Below are 23,639 nucleotides of genomic sequence, written 5' to 3'. Positions count from 1 at the left end.
GAGTTCAGTAGGGAGAGAAGAACTTACCCAGCTCTGCTTGGAGTTCATCTGAAAGAGAGGAAAAATAATAATAATAATAAGCATGAACTCCTATCCTAAGAAAAGGAAAAGATGGTGTGCCTGGAAAACCCAGAGAAAGACCCTCTCCATATGCTGGAGAAAGTTCTCCCTCCAGACTCAGCCAAGCCTCCACAGCCAAGCTGCCCTCTCTGGATCTCCTGAGCCTCCTGCTCTGGGCAGGGGACCTGGGTCTTCCTGGAGGCTGCAGCCAAGGGCTCTGCTCCTGCTGTCAGCTTTCCCTCTCAGCACCAGCTCTGCCCTCACCCAGCCTCGCCCCTCCCCTGCCTTGCCTCTTGCCTTCTGTGCCTCCTCCGTTTTCTGCCTGTCCTCCTCCTGAGCCTGCTGAAGAGTTTCCTGTTTTTGCCGCGCCTGCACCTTTGCTGAATGTTCTTGCTTGAGAAAATAGCCAGCCCCAAGGATGAGGAGACACAGGAAGATCAGGCTCACAGCAAAAGCCGGCTTCCAGGGAGAGGCCTGGGGGAAGAAGGGCTCTGCGGCCCAGCCAGAGACTGCGTCAGGGTGCACCCAGGCCAGCCCAGCCCAGCGCACCCAGTACCCTGTTCCCTTCCCTCCAGCCCTGCTGTGAGCAGGAACAGCACTGACCTGGGATGAAAATGGCCTTCACCTTCTCCTGGCCCAGGATGGGGTTGAGGATGGAACAGGTCACGTTCCCAGCAGAGCTGTCTCTCACCACCAGCGAGGCCTCCACGCGGTACAACCCATCAGAGTCTTGGGCATGAGCCTCAGAGAAAGCCAGGAACTTCTCTCCACTAAGGTCCCTCCACTGAACCTGGGGCTCCGGAAACCACCTGGAGGCCGTACAGGCCACGCGGACCCCATCTTCCTCCGGTCCTTCGATGCGCATTTCAGGGGCAGAGCCCACACCTGAGGGAGAGAAGCTGTGGAGCCCAGAAGGCCGCTTTGTCTCAGGTGTAGTCCCGGGAAGCTGGCACCATGACAGGTAGAAAGCCATTCGACTTCCACTCAGGAGGTTCTACGGATAAGACCCCCCCCTAGTGGTGGCGGGGCTGAGGCCCCACCGCAGGTAACCAAGGATGAATGGAGCATGTGGCTTCTTTAGGAGCTCTGAAGGTGGGGACTGTTCTTTCCAACCACTCAGGTGGAAAGACTGAGACACAGAGAAAAAAGAAGAATTTTCAAACCTCTTTTCTTGAGATGCAGCCCAGGAGACAAATCAAAGGACTAAACTCCAGACCAGGTCGGGAGAAATAAGATGGTGTCATTCTAAAAACTTTTCAAGAGCAAAAGTTAAACTAGGCCATAAGGTTTATTGAAACTCTTTGTTGGACTTACTCTAGCAAGTAGGAAATATCTGAAATTAAGAGATCTATGCGTTTTGTTTTTTTGTTTTGCCTTAATTACCCACGAAGTGTTCTTCATCCAAACTGATCTTACTCTCGTCTTACTGACACCAAGTGAGAGGAGATCTCCCTTGCTCAAGGATAATTGTTTCCCTGTGCTCTGAAACCCAGAGGTCACCATCTATTCTAAGGCCTGGTCCCATCAATTATCACCTCCCTTTCCTCTCCTCTCTTCTCTCCTCTCTCTTCATTCTCTGCTCCCTACCCACTCAGAAACCCACTGCTGGCAAGTCGACTTCAACTCATAGTGACCCTATAGGAAAAAGTAGAACTGCCTCATAGGCTTTCCAACGCTGTAAATCTTTAAGGAAGCAGACTGCCACATCTTTCTCCTGCAGAGCAGCTGGTGGGCTCAAACTGCTGACCTTTTGGTTTGCAGCCTAAGGTTTTAACTGCTGCCCCACCAGGGGTCCCACTCCTCCCTGTATCATCCTTGTTGTTAATCTCTTCTTCTCCACCTACTTCTTTTCCTAAACACATAAACATGTTCCAATTTTTACAGTCTCCTTCTCCCCTTCTTAGAAGAGTAAGCTTTATAATCCATAAACACCTCAATGTTCTCAACTCTCACCTAGTTCTCAACCCCCAACAGTCTTACTTCTACTACTCCATTGAGTCTGTTTTTGGTGAGTTAACAAAAATCTCCTACTTGGCAGCCCAGAAGTCACCCTGCAGCCCTTCTTCCTCAGTCTCCCTTCGGCCTGAGACACTGTTGACTGCATCTTGAAACGGGCTCCATCTTGGCTTGGTCACCCCCCCATTCTGCTTCGTTTGTCACCTCTCAGATCACTCTGCTTAGCCTCTTTCCTGGACTTTTCTTCCTCCCCCCAACTCCTTACAGGCAGGAGTCTTTTCAGGGTTTTGTCCTTGAATCTCCACTCTTCTCACATCATACTGTTTCCCTGGCTTCTTTTTGTTCCCACCGCTTCCCATTAAATCACTTCCAAAATTATACCAATTAAGCATCTCTGTTTCCCAAATTCCCCTTCGTTATAACCGAATCCTAATGGGTTATCTTTACATGGATTCCTCCTACACACCTCAAAATCAAAATTGCAGAACAGAATTCATAATTTTGCCCTATCTGTGCTAAATTGATTCCAAGTATAGCCCTGGGTCTTCACCTTCTTTACATCCACCTGCTGTTTGCCACATCACTTTCTAGTGCCCTCCCACTCTTACTCTTGCATAGGTCATGTGACTTTATTTGGCCAGTGAGAAATCAGCAAGTGTGACATAAGCAAATGTTTGAAAACTGCTTCACCATTGAGCCCTCTACTATCCGTGGGAGGGACATGCTCAGGCTAGCCTGCAGGACGATGAGACTCTGGGAACATTGCCTTGTTACCCCAGCCTTTCAGCTGAAGCTATCTGAGACCAGCCAGTTGTCTCCCATTCAAGGTCCACATGGTGACCTCTTTCACTGACCAAAAATGTATGGATGAGTCCAGTAGAGATTAGCCTAGCCCAGCCTAGATCAGTTGAACTCTATAAGTGCTCAAATTAAATAAATGTTTATTGCTTTACACTGCTGAGATTTTGCGACTGATTGTTACGTAGCATTATTATGGTGATAGGTAATTGATACATAATAATCAATATTCCTACAACTAGACAGCCAAGGCAAAACCCTGGGAATCTCTGTGGTTCCCTCTTCCCCTCCAAACTCTTATATTACCAAATCGACTTCCTCAGTTAGGTCTACTTTCCAAATCTCTTTAATATCTGACCCCTACTCTCCCACCTTGCTGCCACTGCCTGAGGTCAGGCAGTCATCCTCTCTACCTCATAACTACACTCTGTACTTTCAGCCTTTCTCCTTCACATCCGTCCTCCTCACAGCTGTCAGAGTGAGCATTCACAGCATTGGTCTGCTTAATATTTCCTCAGCTCTGCATCCAAACTCCACAACATAACACAGAAAGCCTAAAGCCTTCTCTGAGATCATAGAAGACGTCTGTCTTCCTCCCCAACCCCTTCTCTCAAATCCCCCCCAACCCCTACCACCTGTGCCCCTCAGGTCCCACGTACTCCAGTCCCAAGGGCTATTTGGTTACTTGCTATTAACCACATCTTGCTCTGTGTGCCCCCTGCCTTTTCAACTTCAGTCACTCAACCTGGAGGGCTCAGTGGAAACTTGCCTGATGAACTGATCTGCCAGCTTAAGTATCTACTCCCTAGGGCACTTTTCATGATGGCCCCAGGCAGCATTAACCAGTCCCTTCTCTGTGCAACCTATACCAGGAATGTCACTTTGTCCGGTATGGACGCCTCTTACAATCCTGTCCCTCATTCACTCCCACCAGCCATCCATAAGGCCTCCATGTGTGTCCAGAACACACCGGCCACATTCCCATCTTAGGGACTTTGCATTGGCTCTTCCTTTTGTTTGGAATTCTCATCCCCCAGATATGCACTTAGCTAAATCCCTGCTTTCTTCAAGCATTTATTCAGATAGCACATTCTCAAAGAGGCCTAGCCCAGTCCCAATTCCAGTCCCCATGCCCACATCCTGATCCCCTTTCCCTGTTCTACTTTGTCTTTCATTCTCAGAACTTATCACCTTCTAACATCACCTATAACAGATTGTGACTTTTCTATCTCTGCATTTAGAATATGAACTCCACAGGGCTGGGATCTCTGTTTGGTTCACTGACGTATCCTAGGCACCTAGAACAGGGCCTGGCACATAGTACGGGCTCTACATTATTTATACTGAATAAATGAAGGAACGAGCCCCCTTTTCTGCATCTATAAAATGAGAGGCTGAATTAAATCGTCCCTGAGGTTGCTCCCAACTCCAAAACTCCAAGACTCTAGAAAATATAGAACAAGTCACCAACCTGCCACCTTCACCTCCAAAGTAGCCTTTTCAAAGAAACCTCCCTTTCTGAAGAAGCATGTGTACTGCCCATTGTTAGAAATCCGGACCTTGTCAATGCGCACAGCAGCCACCCCCTGGGTGAGGAAGTCCTTCACCAGGGAGGTCCTTCCTGCGTACTGTGGCATCTGCCCCTCCTTCTGCTCCCGCTGGTTCTGATAGATAAACACTGCTTCTGTGAACTTGGAACGGAACCACCGCAGCTCCATGTTCTCTGCACTCATAGCTGGGGACAGGGAGCAGGGCAGCATGGTGTCCCTGCCCAGCACTGCCACAATGGGGTCTGTGGGGCCAATCACCAGGAACCCGTCTGTGGACAAAACATGAGAGTGAGAAAGCTGGAGAGACAAAGGCAGAGGGTAGGAGAATACACACTATCAGGTAAACATTGGAGATGACCCCCAGCTCCTGAAGGAATGAGCTGTGAGGACTCTGAATGCAGAGAGATATTCTGACCACAACATCATGGTGAAGAAATGATGTCAAAGGGCCACACGCATGTGGCGGAGCACCTGGTCCTAGGCTCTTCTGTGAAACACTCTTTAACTCCTTGGTTCTCAAGCTTGAGTGTGCTTCAGAATCACCCACAGGGTTGTAAAACTCAGATCTTGGACCTCATCCCCAAAATTTCTAGTTCAGTAGGTCTAGGGGAGGTCTAAAATGTGCATTTCTAAGGAGTTCCCCCAAGGCGTTGGTGAGTCAATGGTACAAGTCTAGCTTCCCATGTAGACAGAGCAGCTTTTGGTTCATTGTTCATATGGTCACCATGACTCAGGGCCAACTTACAGAAGCTAATCACTACAACAACAAAGAGTTCCAGGGATGCGGATATGCTGGTTCAGGGACCACATTTTGAGAACCACAGCCCCGTCTCAGGACAGGACTGAAAATTGACCAGAGGCTACCAGAAACCTGGGTCTGAACTCTACTCGTTCAGCCACCACCAGGAAATTGCCCACTCCCACGCCTACCTTTCATTATTTGTGCCCATATCTTTCTCTTACACTGAATTATACGTGCACTTAAAACCCAGAGTCAAATGCTATTTCTGTTTAAAACCTGCGCTCACTCCCATGGCTCCCAAGAGCCTCAATCACTGCTTGTTACAGAAGAAGGCACACTTGGTCTGTCACCCTCGGAATTCTGACCTGGATGGGTTACAATTTGGCTCCTCTGCGGGCAAGTCACTCTAGATTCCCAAATACCATCTTCTCTACTGCTCAACACTGGCCTGAGCCACTATTGTCTCCTCCCTGGAGGACAGCAGCAGACTGGTCTCCCCGTCTACCCTCATCCCGCCCCCACTGTCTATGTTCTACATGGCAGCCAAGAGTAAGCCTTTTATTGTGTGAACCACAACATGTCAGGGCCCAAATCTGCTCAAGGCCCTGCAATGGCTCCTCAGTTTCCACCAGCGACCCACAGGCCCTATGGGGTTTTCCCCCAGGACCGCTCTGACCTAGACTCTTGCTTCCCTCCCCGTCACTCCCTCTGCTGCAACCAACACTCACCTCTTGTTGTTCTTTGAACCACCAGGCACTCTGCCAGCTAGGCACTGGCTGACACTTCCTGCAAGAACCCTCTATCCCCAGTGATCCTCATGCTCACTCCCCTCCTCTCCCAAGTCTTAGTCCACATCTCTCTTTCTTGACCACCCTAATGAGCACTGCTGCCTGCCCACGCCACACTTCTTCTACCCTCCCCCACCACGACCACCAACACTGCTGGTACCTGCTCTACTTCATTGTCCCATAGCACTAATCTCCTCTAACACACTACAGTTTTTCTTGGTTTATTACATTTAATATCACTGCCTCCTGCTAGAATGTAAGCTCTGTGAAGACAGAAAGTCTCCGACTGTTCTGTTCATGGAGCAACACCTAAGCCATAGGAGACCCCCCATGAGCATGGGGGGAATAAAGTGAACTAATGCATGCGTGCATGTTTGCTTAGGACGTTAGTAAAGCAGGGACATGTGGGAAAGTTATTTCATAATATCATCTATTTGGCTCTTCTAAACATTAAAGAGGTCGTGGTGAGACAATTGTCAGAATTTTTTATACTAATTTATGGTTTAGGGATTTTTTTTTTTTAATTTTTAACTACAATTAGTGAGGGCACCATAATCTCCCGGGGTGGGGGTGTCTCCACTATCTCCATCTCTCCTGGTGGACAGAACCAGCAGCTCACCTATGGTTCCCACACACCACAGGGAGACGCAGACAGAGGGATGTGGAGCACTCACCGGTAGACCCCTTCATGGACAGCTGGAAGAAGAGCAAGAGTGAAGTGAGATGGCAGAGCAAAGACCTGCTGAAGTCCCCCTCCATTTCTTCAGAGCTGAAGAGAGACAGGGCAAGAGTCAGGGACCCCAGACAGGAGGCAGCCCATCCACAGCTCGGCCTCTGAGAGGAGCACAACACTTCCTACTTGCTAACTGGATGGTAGGCCCCACCAACACTGATACCAAGAAAAGACTCAGCCAGGCTCCTGCCAGCCATTCTGAGGAGACTCTGTGGTGTCAGACAACCGATAAGTTGACCTGGAAACAAACCACTCCTTCCCTTCCCACCCCAATAACATGCACACCGCAGCCCCACTGCTCAGACATCAGGCCTTCCTTCCTCAGCACCGGTGCCCCTCAGGGAGAACTTCCCTCCATCTCCAGGACTCTCACAGCCTCTCCCTCACCCCAGGTCAGAGGACCCTGATGCAGGCCCCCCGGACACAGTGGACATGCCAGCTTCTGCTGCTCCTTGTTCTGTCCTCCTTGACTGTGAACAGGGAGTCACCTGAGAAGCATCAGAGACAGACAGCATCCTCAGAGAGACAGCAGCTCCCATCACAGACGCCCTGCCCTGTTAAGTGTGTTTCTTTGCTTCACCTGCATTTCAACCCCTCCCTATACCTCCCTTCTTCCAGTTGGGGCCTAGTCAATTCCCCACTGGCAGTATATCCTTGCCCACTCTGTATTTGAGGTGAGACTTCTGGCTAACAGCTAAAAGAACCCAGTTGGAGGCTAAGCAGGAGAGAAGAAAAAATGAGCCCTTGTCAAGAAAAGACCCCAAACCACCTGCTGCACGTGAGGTGAGAGGAGGCAGCATATGGTCAGGAAAGCACAGACTCAAATGCTAGGCTCTCCTCTGGGCTCAGTCACTCACTGTGTGACCACCTTAGGCAAGTTACTGACCTTATCTGTCTTGGTTTCCTCATCTGCAAAATGAGGATATTAACAATAACTCCCTTGATACTCTTAGGGGTTGTAATGAGGATTACATGAATTTATGTTTGTAGAGTTACTACAAGTGACGAGAATAGGGCCTGGTCCTAGTAAGTGCTACATAAACATCTTTAAAATAAATGAATAAAGGTGCAAGCCTCACTGGGGTTGTCCTCAGTCTTCTTAGAGCAGACTGTGGTCCAGTCCCAAACACACACACATTCTCAGCCCCCTCCTCGCAGTCAGCTGCTACCTGGCTCTTCCCCGTGGCCCACAGGCGTCTACACAGCCAACTCACCTGCTTCTCCTGGTTCCAGCTTTGAAAGTCTGTGACCTCCTGGAGTGTCTCTAAACTCAGCAGCTCCAGGAGGTTCAGGGCTGCAGGGACCCTGGCAGACCCCAAATCTGCCCTCAGAGTTTGTACCTGCTGTTAGCTGCTCTGGGAGCCCCAGTCCTCGCTTCCGGGTCAGACACTGTGGGACCAGGGTCCCCCATCTCTGAGAGGCAGGTGGTTCCCAGTACCACCAAAGAAGTAGGATCGGCCTCAGTTAAAGAGATATCTGCAGATACCCCACTTTGGGCCCCCATAGAGCGCTTCCAGCGAGAATAATCACCCTGTTCCCTCTGGCCCTTCCACCATCTGAAAGTGAAAGCTTGCAGAAAGTAGCCCAGCAGACTCTGCCCTGCCCTCTGGACAGTGCTGTCTGTTATCAAGCAGGAAGCAGCATTATCACAGCAGTAAAACAGCAAAAGGGGCCACACAGAGGCACAGACTCAGAAACCATTTGTTCAACCCCTACTATCTGCCAGCTGGCTTCTGGCTTCAGGAAGTAGGGACTGTATGTGGGCACAGCCATGACTAACACCCAGTTCTGTGCATAGGTCAGGAGTCCCTGGGTAGCAAAAACGGTTAAGTGTTCCACTACTAACAGAAAGGTTGGCTGTTCCAACCCACCCAGAGCCACTTCGGAAGACAGGCTTGGGCATCTCTTCCAAAAGGTCACAGCCTTGAAAACACTATGGAGAGCAGTTCTACTCTGCAACACAAGGGGTTGCCATGAGTCACTATCAACTTGAAGACGACTGGGGTTTTTTGGTTTATGCACAGGTCTGTCTCTACAGTCTGCTAACGCCAAGTGTTTCTGAGCCAGTTGAGAAAAGGAGCCACGCCCAAGCCCTTCAACAGCATCTAGTGTGATTGGTTTTCTTTGTCTTCACCCACAGGTGATCTGGGACCTCCCCACAATCTGGCAACCAAGGAGTTAACACTGTGCCCATCGACAGCTTCCAGGACCTGCTCCAGGACTATGGCCCTGCCTTTCTGAAAAGACAGCAAACTACTGATAGTTAATACTTAATATATTATTACCATATATTTTATATATTAACAGGTGATATATATATTGCACTATAATATTTTAATATCACCAATCATCTTAGGTACAGCCATTCAGTCCTCATTATCAGCCTCATTTTACAGATGAGAAAACCAAATTTCTTAGCGTTTTACAAGCACACATCCAGCAAAATCTCTATCGGCCTATGCTGTCTTTCTGGTTGTTCTGAATGACCCATTACATTTGTCTTCATTGGAGCACTCATGGAGATGCTTGATTTCTGCTCAGAAGTCAGCGTGGTGATATCACAACTGAGGGCAAGGTGAGAACTTCTGGATATACCTGAACAGATCCCCAAAGGGTCCATTTCTGCCAGTACCCACTTACATGTAAGAATATTTGTTAATTCCATTTTAAACCAAAAGTAACTAATAAGACAAGTAAAAATATTATCCTCCAAATCCACATGCAATTAGAGTTGATACAGCCACTGACCCCCACCCATTTTGCCACCCCATTCCCTGTGATAAAGACCTAACAGACACTAGAAAAATTTTATGAAAATACAGAGGTCAGAAAACAAAATCGTATTGAATATCTAAGTGCCAGGAGCTGGCCTACGCAAATAATTTTTATTTCATTTCATTCTCTCAGCTGCCACTTCTGGGAGGTAGCCTTGCCCCTACAAAGGAAAGGGGTTTTCAAATCCGTCTCAATCCACTCAAAACTTCTGGAAAAATGTATAAATTTTGCTGTAAATTCAACAATTTGTCAAAGGTATATTAACCATTTACGAGTTAGGCACTCTGAGGCAAATAGTTGAAGTGACACATGAGCCCTGTCATCTAGGAACATTTAATCCAGGAACTTTCTAGAGGATGAGAGGTTAGAAGGAAGAGGAGACTGCCCTCCCTACACCACTCCCAGGCCTCAAGCCCAGCCCAGCTTCCAGCTCCAGACATGCCAGCACAAAACAGGAGCTCCAGGGAACCATGGACTCTGGAATGCCCCACATGTGACCAGAAAGCTTATCTCACACTGAATCCTGACCCACTGAGCTCCAACACTGGGAGGGGAAGCACAGAGCATAGGTTAGATTCTCTTGAAGAACACTGGGGGGCTGGCAGGAAGGACCTCGAAAAGCACGCTCAGTGCCCTGATGAACACAACCTCATCAGAGTCGTGTTCCCAGCGTTTGTGACAATAACCACTGTTCACGAAGCTACAAATAGTGTGCCTCGCTGAACATACAAATTATCTGAATGCTAATAGGGTTAATGTTTTACTTTCCTTTCTAACCGACATGCAAACCGCTTATCTTTTAGTTGTTTCAAGTGCTTTCAAAATAGTTTCAGACAAATACCTGGACCAGAAAACAATGGTTAATGTAAAATGTATTGTGGGTTTAACATGTGAAAGTTGATGGAAAGGATTCCATGCCTTTTCTCCAAGGTCCAGCCTGATAAAAACTTATATGAGTTAACTTACCTTCACACTCTTAAGATTCAGGGTTCATTGGGTTATCTCCTAGTATAGCACAAATTTCTGCTCGTTTTCTGGGAGAAAAAAATGAAAAGAAAAAATAACATTACACATAATTTAATGGGGTTTGTTTTAATTTATTTTTTTCTTTCTGCCCTTTCAAACATTATAACCCCAGCTGGAGGGTTTAACGCTGACCTGGCAGCTGCTAAGAGACTCCCAGTAGGCAGAGCAGGGCCCTCACTTTCCTCTGCACCTGCCCACCTGCCCCTCTGGTGGGGAGAGTCGCTCCCAGTTGAGGCTGTCACTTCCTTAACTGAAATATCCATACAAGAGTGGCTCAGGGACCTCCTTATGCCCCTCACTCCCTGGTATCCAGGTCTGCCCCCGTCCCACCCAGAGGTCTGTGGCAGAGCCCTCCTGGCCCATGAAACTTGCCCCATCACCGTCTGAATGGGCACCAATCCTGCATCCCAAGTCTGAGACTACAGGAGAGATGAGGAGGTGTCGTTCACACCCAGTCCCAGAGACATATGGAGGTAAAAGTGTGAGGCAGGAGGGAAAATGACCTTTCATATAGAAACTCTAATTAAACTTGTTTAGACTGATAAGCAACAAAAATAATGAAAAACAAAAGAAAAAAGATGGAGAGAGAAAGATAGTGTAAGAAAGAAAAGGTAAAGGAGGGAGAACAGAAGAAAAAAATGAAGGATGTGTCCTCCTGGCATTGAACTGTGCCATATCTGGGGCTGAGAGGCCAAAATGGACCATGTCTCTGCTCAGGGGGTCCTGAACACTCTCTCCAGTCACAGAGATGTCAAGTACATGAGTTCCAGAGAGCAAGCTGGCCCGGGTACTGTCGATTATGAGTGATCCAGTCAGTGATCTGAGAAGAACTTACTGACCCTCCCAATCTAATGTAGGACAGGCCCAGCCATGGTCAAGGGTGGAACAGGCAAGGGCTGGTGGGAGGGATTTGAAGACCAAGTTATGTGGAAAGGTTGAGGACATCTACCTTTAGCCCTCTGTCCCTGAGAGAATCAGAGGGAGACAGGCCTGGCCTACTGGAGACAGAAGAGGCCCTGTCCAACACTCAGAGGCAGTTCTAACAGACCCCAGGGCAGCAGGCACCATTTTCCTCTCCTTTCATGGAGCCGTGTTTCTACAGGCAGAACTGACACTTGAGCTCTGAGGCCAGGGTGTCTGCTCTCTAATGAACATTGCCAAATACTCAGGCCTGCTATTCACCATGCGCCATTTTCCTCTGAAATTTGCATACTTATTTCAATGAAGGCTTATAATCTTGGGAAGCAGTTCTTACTTTCCTCATTTTACTGCTGAGAAGATAGAAGCTCAACGATATGAGGAAGCCTGCCCAGGGTCACACAGCCACGTGACCGAGCCCTACCAGGAGCCAGGCCCTCCCCACAGCTCAGCCAAGCTTCACACCGGCTCACGGATGCCCCAGGGATCCATGGGGGTGATGAGGAGTGCAGAAATCATTCACTTTTCTATTTATATAAGATTTAATCTTAAATCTTTTAATTCGTTTTTTATGTTCATTTTTATAATCTGTATATTGTTAGTACATATTTGGAAGCTGCAGGTTCACAATGTATTACGGAAAGCAGTGCATGATCAAAAGACTTTTAAGACCTTGCTCCATACTTCTGCTCCAGAAATCCTCCCTAAAGCCACAGCTCTCAGGGAGGGAAGCTGCCAGAGTTAACCTGAGGGCACTAGAAAGACAGCCCCACAGGCTCACAAGGCTTTTCTCAGCCTCTGCTGCTCCCTTGTGGCCGCCACTGGACAGACACAGAGAGGGTTTCCCTGACGGAAAACACTGAAGAAGGAGGGGTATGGACAATACAGAAAACTAATCAAAGAATGTGAAATGGAGTGAAGGAGACCGGATGCAAAACATCACATGCTAAACAATTCCAAATATATGACATTAAAGACCAGGCAAAACGAATCTGCAGGCTCCCTGTGGGACTTCTTTCTAGGATGCTGCTTCTCTCAGTCAATCAACTGCAGAGAGTGCTTCCCCTGAGACCCGTTGTCATGGACTCAATTCCAACACATGGTGACTCCATATGTTATAGAGGAGAACTGAGTTCCATAGGATTTTCTTGGCTGTAATCTTTACAAAAATAGATGGCCAAGCCTTTCTTCCACGGCCCAACAGAGTGGGTTCTTACCACCAGACATTACCTCAAGGCGGAGTCAGCGAGCCTATCACAGACTGGACTCAGATCCAGACCTGAATCCCAGGCAGCCAGGACTCAGGAGCCTAGGACTCCGAGGCCCACTGGCCTTCAGTTCCGACCCCGGGCTGCTGCTTGCTCCCTTGATCCTCTCTGCACCCCTTCTCTCCTCACAGTCTCCCCTTCACTGGCCTTTTCTTCTCCTCTCTGCATTGCCCTTCACTCTCCCCCACTCTATAACACCTTCTCCCCTCACACTTACCCTGCACCCTCCTTCTCTCTCTCTCCTTACTTTCCACTACTTCACACTCGTTCCTTTTGCCCTCCCCTCCCGTTAGTCCCCCATACACCCCCTTCCTCTCACCTTGCTACATTTTGAAGGTAAGAAGAAAAGTAAGAGCAATTATACCTGTGAAATATAAGCATTTATCACCATTTTACAGATGAAAAAACTGAGATTTAGAGAGTCCAAAACAGTTGCTCAAGCTGACATGGCTGGTAAGCAGACGATGCAGCATGCAAATCATACAGGCTCAACTTTAAAGCCCAAGCTCTTTCTAGGACTGGAATGTTTTTTAAACTGAAATTCAAGCACACAGTTACAGGCAAGAAGGCACATCTTCCCCAGGAACCACGTTTAATCTACAAATTATTGCTTTTGTTGTTTTTCATAAGCAAGGAATGATAAGTTGAGCAATTCAATGGTAAATAATTTTTTTAATTGTTTTACATTTAAAAGATATTTTATGAGAAAATAAATACTTCCCATGGATTCTCTATATGAAATTTCAAAGAAATTTCAAGCTTGGGCAACATTAGGCACAGATTGCCTGCCATACCCTTGGTTTTCAGTGTTTGATGGATGAATGAATAACTCCATGTGGAGGGAAAAGGGGGCAAATTAGGAGGCAAGTGCAACAGTCAGAAGAAAAGATGAGGCCTCAGCTAAGGCATTGACCAGAGGACTGGAGGAATTACGGTGGAAGGATGGAGGAACAATTACTCCTCAACTCCCAGGGTCTCAACACAGGGGCCTTCAATTCACTCCAGGAGTACTGGAGTCCCACTTCAACCCACACAGCCATGGGCCGCCCTTTCTTCCTCGTTTTCTAATAACAACATCTCTACTATCTTTTACTCCCATTTGGTTCCGACTTGTTTCTCAGCTGAGGAAAACTTGTGGAGGGGGAGGTGTGTGATACTTGGAAGGCAGAATTGACAGCACTGTGCACACTTAGTGGAGGTGATGACTGAGAAGAAGGATTGGGGTGACTCCTAGGTTTCTCACATGGGCACCTGGGTATCTGGTGAGAACATTAATCAGGACAGAATTCAGAGGGAAAAGCATTTCTGCAAATCGGACAGACAGTAATGTGTTATCTTCTGAACAAGGTTGGTTTCAATTTCTTCTGCTACGAAAAAGTGATTTTAAATTTTAAAATATAATTTGAAAAGTGTTTGCCAATTAAGTGGCTTAATCTAGCCTCCCCTCTTAATAAAAAATAAAAATAATGTTGGGGTATATGTAGTTCTGTGGCTCAAGAAAGGGTTGAGCAGGAAATGTGGACTTGGTAGTTGACAGCACACAGGTGAGAGCTAACTTCTAGATCTCATGTGGGTGGGTTCTCCCAGAAAAAATAGATCTAAAGAGAGATCAGTCCTATCAAGGACTGAATTCTAGAGACAGCAGCATTTTAAAAGCTAGTGTAAGGAGCTATGGAAAGCTAAAGGAAGATTAAAACAAACAAGTGGGAAGGTTCAACATTGCAGAAACCAAAAAGGAAAAAAGTGACAGACCCAAACTCGTGTTTGGTTTTTTTGTTTATATATATATTTATTTAAAAAAAAAAATTGTCATGGAGTCAATTCCAACTCGTGGCGATCTCATGGGTTTCAGAGTAGAACTGTGCTCCATGTTGTGTTCAGTGGCTGATCTTTTGGAGCTAGATCTCCCGGCCTTTCTTCTGAGGCACCTCTAGGTGGATTCAAACCACCAAGCTTTCGCTTAGCAGCCTAGCCTTTAACCCACAGACTCCTGTATGTATTGATACACTAGTTTATTCTAAAGAAGGATTTTGAACAGCTCATAAAAATGCTTTCAAGGCAACATGTAAAATAGAAATGAGTAAATGTAGTCATGGAAAATGGAAAACAAGAACGGAAGTGCAAGATAAAGTCCGTGTGAGAGGAGCCAGAAACTCTTTTGGGAGGAGGACTCCTGGGGATACACACTGACTCTCCCAAACTTCCCCTAACCTTCACTTTGGGGGGAAGGGAGCTAAAGAACTCTGCACTCAGTTTTATGTACTCCCCACTGGGATCAGAGAGAAAGAGACAGAAAGGGTGATGGGCAACAACCCATAGAGACCCCTCCCAGGTTGCATTTTTTATAGAGAGAAAATGAATCCATGAGAATGGCAGTCAAGGACTTTTTGATTAAGTGGAAGATGGAGGATCCTCTGCTGGACAGATGAATATGCTAATGAAATGACACAGGGACCTATGGGTAGATGATAAGAGGTCCTCAGCTGAAAATAAAAGGAGCTAAACTCCAGCCCTAGCTGGATGATTTAAAAAAAAAAAAAAAAGCCTCTTCCGCTCTTCAGTCTTCTCTTTATTTTGGGGAGACGGAGGGCTGGCAGTGAGATACTGGGGTACATTATAACTTCTTGTAACAGGGTTACTAATATGAAATTGTATTCAATGTGTTTATCTTTAAATTTCCTAGTATAGAAGGTTTTCCACTTACAGTTAATATAAAGTTTCTGCTATAAAACATGTTTTTCTTTTTAAAAAGGAAGCAAATAGTAATGTAAAAGGATAATTTTCATAAGGTTAAAAACGTGAATCCCAGACAGACCTAAAAAGCAAAAATTAATTCAACTAATTAAGCAATGAGGGAATTGGTCCAATGGTAAAGCTGATTCAAAAAGCATTTTGAAGAACAGGGTTTTATTGTCCACCGGGAAAGACAGTTTCACATCAGTTTGCTGACAAATACAAGTCCCTGAAAAAAGTGGTTAATGTCCTATGGGGCACTAAAACTGTAACCTTTGAGTTATTTTTTTCTACTGAACGGATAACATGTAACTTCAAAGAAAACAAGCCCTTAATTAATAGTAATTAGCAAAGTCGAACACAGGTACATTCCCCTAAATAATTATATATATAATCTTTGTATGAGCCTATTAATGTCCCAGCATGATACTGAAAGGACGTGACATCCAACTTTTTGACCTGTTTCCAAGTTTTAAATACTTTTTATTAATGATATAAAGAAAAGATTTAATGGATAATAATTGAGTTGATTCTAAGATATAGTAAAAACTGTGAGAAAAATAAAACCAGAGAGTGGAATACTTCTCAAGCAAGGACTTAGACATCAGCCATTCTGCATGTTCAGTGAAGTGGGTCCATAAGCTGTGGGGTTAGTTTGCACCATCTTATGAAATATGAGGGGTTTCACAGACCCCGCACCTGAAGAAAGAAGCCAAGGGGCTCTTGAAGAAGTAAAGTGAGCTCTGCTCTAGCACAAACATAAATGGGAGATAAAAGCTCAGAAGGTCTATGCCATGAAGGGCAGATACAATGATTGCAGCCTGTAAAAAAGTCTACATTATGTGTAATTAAATGCCTTCCTCAACAACAACAATAACTCAAGGCTCAAAAAAGTACTTTGCAACCTTGATCAATCTAACTTTCAAGATAAATGGATTGCACCAAGGTAAGTAATAAGTAGGGTCCCTGGTGGTGTAGTGGTTAAGAGCTTAGCTGCTTACCAAAAGGTTGGCAGTTCAAATCCACCAGCAACTCCTTGGAAACCCTATGGGGCAGTTCAGCTCTGTCCTATAGGGTCTCTTTGAGTCGGAACCAACTCGACGGTACCGAACAACAACAACAAGTAATAAACATTATTTCTAACAAAGCTCTACCAGTAATCACTTTTATCACTTTTTCTGGAATACATAGACAGTTTCTCCAACTGTCAAAAAAGATCGCTCCTACTTTTTGTGGATAAAATCCTATCATCTGCATACCTTCTGTTTATCTCTAGTAGACAGCAAATGGGCAGACAGCTAATCCAAAAGTGATGTAAAAGAAAAAAAGTACAAGCTAAGTGGGAGGTGAGGGAAAATGGCTGACAACATATTAACACATAGAGTACTTAAAACACACATAGGATCCATGAGTATTGTCAAAAAAGAAAATCTGAATAATGTTATCATTGGAAGCTTTATTTGGTTTATAGATTCATGGATGGGCAACACCTTTCTTTTAATTGGGAAAAGTGCTCCTGTTACAAAGGCAGCTTAGGGATTTATATTGATAACAGAAATTAGGGGGAAAGAAAAAAAAAGCTTTTTCTTCCCTTTGCTTTAAACTTGCAGTTGGTCATTAATATTATTATATTATTAACTCATATAAAAGGCAAGTCATAGATAAAAAAAGAAAGAAAAGGCAGGGTATACAAAAATAATTATATTTAAGCTCATCAAACAAAACAGATTATCAACAAAACTGTTTGCATATATTAAGAAGGCCAAAAGAGAAATTTTTACGTGTGAGGTCACTAGTGTAAATTTATCCAACCTCAAGTTTCCATCAAATTTTAAAAAGGAAAAAAAAAAAAAGTTAACAGCATATTACCTATGCCCTTATTGTTGGGGTGAATCATTTACTACACTTGTAGTGCCTCAAGGACTAAGGTGTGTCTGAGCAAAGCCATGGTGTTTTTAATCACCTTATATGCATATGAAAGCTGCAGAATGAATAAGGAAGACCAAAGAAGAATTGATGCCTATGAATTATGATGTCCAGAAGAATACTGAATATATCATGGACTGCTAGAAGAATGAACAAATCTGTCTTGGAAGAAGTACAGCCAGAATGCTCATTAGAAGCAAGAATGGCAAGACTTTGTCTCACATATTTTGGACATGTTATCAGGAGGCACCATTCCCTAGAGAAGGACATCATGCTTGGTAAAGTAGAGGGTCAGGGAAAAAGAGGAAGACCTCGACAAGATGGCCTGACACAGTGGTTGCAACAATGGGCTCAAGCAAAACAGTGTTATGAGTGTGGCGCAGGATCGGGCAGTGTTTCATTCTGTTGTGCACAAGGTTGCTGTGAGTCAAAAGGTACTCAATGGCACCTAACAACAACAACAACAAGGTTGCCCTTGTTTCTGTAACTTATCACAAAGCCAGACTTCGCATCTATGACTTCTTTCTTCTACTTCCTATTCCATGTTTTCCCCACTCTTAGCCAGAACCACAGCTGGTCAGAGTTCTTTACTTGGTGGAATGACCACACTTTCATTCTTGAAGGGTCTCAGTACTTAATAGTCCTGCCCCTTTTTGCTTGATGTGGTTTTCCAATTCCCTCTAGCATTGGACTTGGAAGTACAAAGAGAAACACACTGATAACTGAAACAATGCTCATGTCAAGGCTTTCTGCTATTCACCCTGCTCCTGAAAACTCTCTTGCTCATTCACATCTTCATTCTGGTACAAGTTCTTTTCTTTATACCTAATGTTGACCCAAAAGAGGAACCCAGACTGTTCTCCCTAATTCTTTGAATTAATACAACACAGTTTTTCATAGGTAACAGAAATTTACTCAGGTTTGGAAAAAGTAGTGCCTCAGCCATTCCAGAATAGGAAATATATAAAGTGAAATATTAGACTTCTCTCATCTTAAAAGTCCACCAGCCACCCACTTTCATGGACATTTTTGAATGGCTAACTTTTCTGGTCAGATAGTCAAGCCTTCAAAACGATAGTTAAGAACCCCCCATCAACCTCTGGGCCCCTCAGCACAAAATCAAGTTGGATGAAGTAAACTTCACTTCATTTTGAAGAATGATTCAGCCTCTCCTGCATCATATCCAAATAGTACAAAATAGTCACAAAGTATTTTTCATTACCCAAAGTATAACAATCTCCCACAGTAAAATTCTGCCTACCCCCAAACAACTCAAATGAAATTAAACATTTTTCTTCTTGCTGCAGGAGTACAAAACATGAAATGGCAATTCTCACAGCAACACACTCTGCAGGAGTCTGCAGCCAGAGCAAGAAGACAGCACTCTGGGGGCCACCCAGTACTCACTGCAGAGATTTTACCTCAGGGAATCTGCCGCTTTAGGAAGAGCCATAGTGAAGGAACAGGGACAGTGACAGGGCCCTATGGAGGCACAGCCTCATGGTCATTGGGCAGTAATGGAGATTCAGCCCCTGAGGGAGCACAGTCACCACCAGAGCCTGATGTCAATCCCTCCCCCAGTGGGGTCACAGACTCTTCCCAAGAAGAATTGTTAAGGGGCACAGAGAGCCCCTTGGGCCCATCCACCGTGGGGCAGATGGTCAGAGACACATCTCCTGACTCAAGCATGAAGTATGGAGAGTCCCAGTAAAGGAAACTGAAGAGAAGGAGAAAATGTGGGACCCATCAGTCATGTTATAGAAGGAGATATCCCCAAAATCACAGTCCAAGAAAACTCCCACCAAGTGGGGAAACCATCTGAGAGTTACCAAAGGCAGAGTGGTAGTACGTGCATAAAATTCATCTAACCACCATTTCAAAATCCAGAACCCATTTTCTGGGGACTCTGTGATGTTGTTTGTCTTATTCACATCTTTCCTACAGACCCCCAAAGACCATATGCCTCTCTCTTCATTCCTGACCTCCACCTCCCAGTAACATCACCCTGACTCAATGCCTTCATGACCCAACACACTGCAGGTTTCATTGTTCCAGAATGCACAGCTGTCCTTAAAGGTCAGGTTCATCTTTTCCTGAAAGACGGCCAGGAGGCATCAAAGAAATTTTGTCCACTTGGGAGGCAATAAATAGATTTCTAGGAAGGTGGAGGGAGAAGATCAAAGAAGGAAACACATACATACAGTGAGAAGGTCAAACACTAGTAACTTCTCTCCCCAGTATATGTGAGAGATAGGAGCAAAAATTCCTCTGGATTTTGAAGAACCAGATATAGTGGATCTAGTCATCTGCTTCTCCCAAGGAGAACCCAAAGAGATTACAAGCTTCCAGGAGTAATCCTGTTGTGGTAGGCAGAATAAGACAAAACCAAAACCAAACCCACTGTCATCAAGTCGATTGCAACTCATAGCAACCCTATAGGACAGGGTGTAACTGCCCCCATAGGGTTTCCAAGGCTGTAATCTTTATGGAAGCAGACTGCCACATCTTTCTCCCCCAGTGCAGCTAGTGGATTCAAACCACCGACCTTTCAGTTAGCAGCCAAGCACTTAACCAGTTCGCCACCAGGGCTCGTAGACAGAATAATGACCCCCAAAGATGTCCATGTTCTTATCCCCAGAACCTGTGAATATGTTACACTACATAGCAGAAGTGACTTTACAGATGTGATTAAGACTAAGGATTATGAGATAGGGAGATTATCCTGAATTATTTGGATGGGCCAATCTAATAACATGCATCCTTAAAAGCAGAGTGTTGGCTTACTTGGCCAGAAAAAGAGAAATGATCGTGAAAGCAGGGTAAGAGATGTTATGTTGGTAGCTTTGAAAATGGAGGAAGAACACAGGCCAAAGAACACAGGTGGCCTCTAGAAACTACAAAATGCCAAGAACCTTCAGAAAAGAATGCAGCCCTGCAGGCACCTGGATTTGGCCCACTGAGACCCACATTAGACTTCTGACCTACAGAGTTCTAAGATAATAAAATCATGTTGTTTTTAGGTACTAAGTTGTGGTAATTTATTAAGCAGCAAATAGAAAACTAATATACCCACATCCAAATTGGAAGAAGACACTAGTAGGGGAAGGTATCTGGAGAGAGCATGAGGTTCTGCATTACCTGCACATGGAAAGCCACGGACTCAGAAAATCTCACTCGCTATGTGATAAAGTGGAGGGACAGAGAGGTGTCCAGAAAGCCATTAGACCAGTGAAGGACTGGGTCAGGAGGAGGAAGCCATATGGTATATTATTCTTTCAATTTGAGACGAGTGATTGGGACCATGGACTCCACTCGGGGAAGGGGGATTAACAAACAATACCCCCAAAAGAAAGATGGTGCCTGTGCCTCCTCACCAACACAAGGGTCTTAAGGATCAGATCAGACCAGCCTCCCCAGTGTGAAGACCTAAAATAATGAAGAAGAGAGCACAAGGACTTATCTTGCCCAGTTCTCCAAGGCCCCATAATCTCCTCCAACCTCTTATTTCTCCTTGGAAAGAAAAAAGGCAGATCGTTGAGTAAAGCAAAGCCTATATATATCACAAGACTCTGTGATGTCTTCAGTAGGAGAGCATTTTCCCCCAACAGGGTGAGGACTCAGGCACAGAACAGTTGATTTATAGAAATCAGTAAACTATATTTTTCTTCCATAAGTGAGACATAAAATTGTGAAGACTTACACGTATTCATTCAGAGAAACCGACATTTTGTTGATTGCTTTGATGGAAACAAGATCACATAAAATGGTTGGGCTGACCCACACGATCCCTTTGAGAAAAGTGAGCTTTTGTTTTACTTGTTTCTCACGAAGACATTAGTTTATATCCAACCCTACTTTTCTATTACATAACTGCTGGAGATTACCAAGGACGAAAGAGAAGAAGAGGAGGAGAAGGAAGAGAAGGAGGAGAAGATGCAACTGGAATTTAATTTTAAGACCCAACATTGTGTTAAATACTGTGCATTGTATGTTAACACACTATTCACTTGATTTTCACAGCAAATCTTTAAGTTACAAATTATCATCCCAGTATTGTAAGTAAGATGTTGTTGTTGTTGTTAGATGCCATTGAGTGGATTCCAACTCATAGCGACCCTACAGAAAGAAATACTGCCTGGTCCTGTCCCATCCTCACAATCCTTGCTATCATTAAGCCCATTGCTGCTGCCACTGTGTCAATCCATCTGTTTGAGGGTCTTCCTCTTTTTCTCTGATCCTCTACTTTACCAAGCCTGATGTCCTTCTCCAGAGACTAGTCCCTTTTGATAACATGTCCAAAGTATGTGAGACAAAGTCTCACCATCCTCATTTCTAAGGAGTATCCTGGTTGTACTTCTTCCCAGACAGATTTATTTGTTCTTCTGGCAGTCCATGGTCATCTTAGGCTTGGGTTCTCTAGAGAAGCAAAACCAGTGAAGCATGTTATATATATGTAGAGAGAGAGAGAGACAGAGAGAGAAATTTATCTAAAGGAAATGGCTCATGCAGTTGTAGACTCTGGAATGTCTCAAGTCTGCAGGTTGGGTGTCAGGCTGGAGGCTTCTCTTGAGCTTCAGGGACTGATGAACACAAGTTTGCCAGGTCAGACAGCAGGTTGCTAGCTCACAAGCTTCAGAAGCTGAGGAATCCAAGATCAGCAAATAACTGCAGGCTCCTGGCTCACAGGCTACAGAGTTCGATGAAACCCAAAATCAGCAGGCAATACAGCAGGCTGCTGGCCCAAATTCTAAGAACCAAAGGTCAGATGATGATGAGCCAGATGCAGGTTACAGAGTGAGCAAAAGCCAGCGAGCTTTGCCAGAATGTCCATATATGTTGGATGCAGGCCACACACCTCTAGGAAACCCCCTTACAACTGATTGACTGATCACATCAGATCACATCATGGAGATAATTACATTATATCACAAAATGGAGTATAACTAAATCATTACATAACTGCCAAATTACAGCTCGGGAAACATGAAAAGTCACACTCGGGAAACAATAAGACTAAACTCTGATTACTCAGCAGAAACTACGCAGGCAAGAAGGCAATGGATGACATATCTAAAACCTTCAAACGAAAAAGTTGCCAAGCAAGAATAATATACCCTGCAAAACTCTCTCTCAAATACAATGGCGAAATTAGGACATTTCCAGAAAAACAGAAATTAAGGAAATTTGCAAAAAACAAACAAATTTACAAGAAATATTAAAGGGAATCCTGCAGTTAGAGAACCAACAACATCAGACAACAACTGGAGTCTAGGACACAGGATAGCATCAGCCAGATACCAACCTAGGCAAAGAACTCTCAATAATAAAACAAAGCTAGAAGACTTAAAACAAGAAAAAAGAAATGTCAATCTGTAAATGATGACAATGTCAAAATATTAAAAGGGGGAATAAATCATGTAAGTACAGAATTTTCAAATGGAGAGGAAGTCAAGGCAATAGCAAGTAATACAAGACTGGTTCAAATTGGGGAAGATAAGAGTAAATTTCAAGGTATCCACAAACAAAGTTACAAAACCTACTCATCAGAATAAAAAAGAAGAAAAACATAAAGTTTCAGTAAACACAAAATCTGCAACAATGAAAGAAAAGAAAAGAAAATCCACCAAAAATAAAAAAAAGGAACCAGAACAAGAGAGTAAGAGGAACAAAGAAAACATCAACACCACAAAAAAAGCACAATGTGACAGCAATAAATTCATACCAATCAATAATCACACCAAATGTAAATGGTTTAAATACACCTGTAAGGAGACAGACAGTGGCAGATGCATTAAAAAACCATGATCCATCAATATACTGTCTACAAGAGACACATTTTAGACATAAAGACATGAATTTATTAAAAATCAAAGGATGGAAAAAATATATCAAACAAACAGTAACCAAAAAAGGGCAGGAGTGACAATATTAATTTCACATAAAATAGACTTTAAGGCAAAATCAACAAGGAAGGACATTATAAAACAATTAAAGGGACAAATCATCAAGATGACATAATCTTAATAAATATCAGCACACCAAACGACAGGCTCCAAAATACATAAAACAAACTCTAACAGCACTGAAAAGAGAAATAGATAGTTCCACAATAATAGTAGGAGACTTCAACACACCACTCTTGGTAAAGGATAGAACATCTAGAAAGAAACTCAACAAAGATACAGAAGATCTAAAGGCCAAAATCAATCAACTTGATTTCATAGACATATATAGAACACTCCACCCAACGGCAACAAAGTATAGTTCTTTTTCCCACGCACATGGAACTTTCTCCATAATAGACCATGTTTAAGGCTACTAGGTAACCCTCAATAAAATCAGAAACACTGAAATAAGACAAAGCAT

At 44.5% G+C, this 23,639-nt stretch overlaps 2 protein-coding genes across 2 annotated transcripts in view; both read right to left on the bottom strand.

Moving 5' to 3' along the window:
• Positions 1-177: 177 nt before the first annotated feature.
• Positions 178-6,483, bottom strand: LOC101360298 (butyrophilin subfamily 3 member A2-like). Its single transcript, XM_023725570.1, has 4 exons — positions 6,445-6,483; positions 4,286-4,697; positions 664-945; positions 178-551 (listed from the first exon to the last, which is right to left on the bottom strand). Exons 1-4 carry the CDS (start codon positions 6,481-6,483, stop codon positions 178-180), a joined length of 1,107 nt encoding a protein of 368 aa, XP_023581338.1.
• A 26-nt stretch (positions 6,484-6,509) lies between these two features.
• Positions 6,510-23,639, bottom strand: part of LOC101360037 (butyrophilin-like protein 1) — a 54,608-nt gene continuing 37,478 nt past the window's right edge. The window contains exons 5-6 of the mRNA XM_023725569.1: positions 7,842-7,921; positions 6,510-6,590 (exon numbers count right to left, since the gene is read on the bottom strand). Coding sequence (XP_023581337.1) covers positions 6,510-6,590; positions 7,842-7,921 — 161 coding nt within the window. The remainder of the gene's footprint in view (positions 6,591-7,841; positions 7,922-23,639) is intronic.

This window comes from Trichechus manatus, unplaced genomic scaffold (genome assembly GCF_000243295.1).
Source record: "Trichechus manatus latirostris isolate Lorelei unplaced genomic scaffold, TriManLat1.0 scaffold00327, whole genome shotgun sequence".
Lineage (NCBI taxonomy): Eukaryota > Metazoa > Chordata > Mammalia > Sirenia > Trichechidae > Trichechus > Trichechus manatus.
The sequence above is the reverse complement of the archived record's forward strand: the minus strand, read 5'-3'. Positions and strand labels throughout refer to the sequence as shown.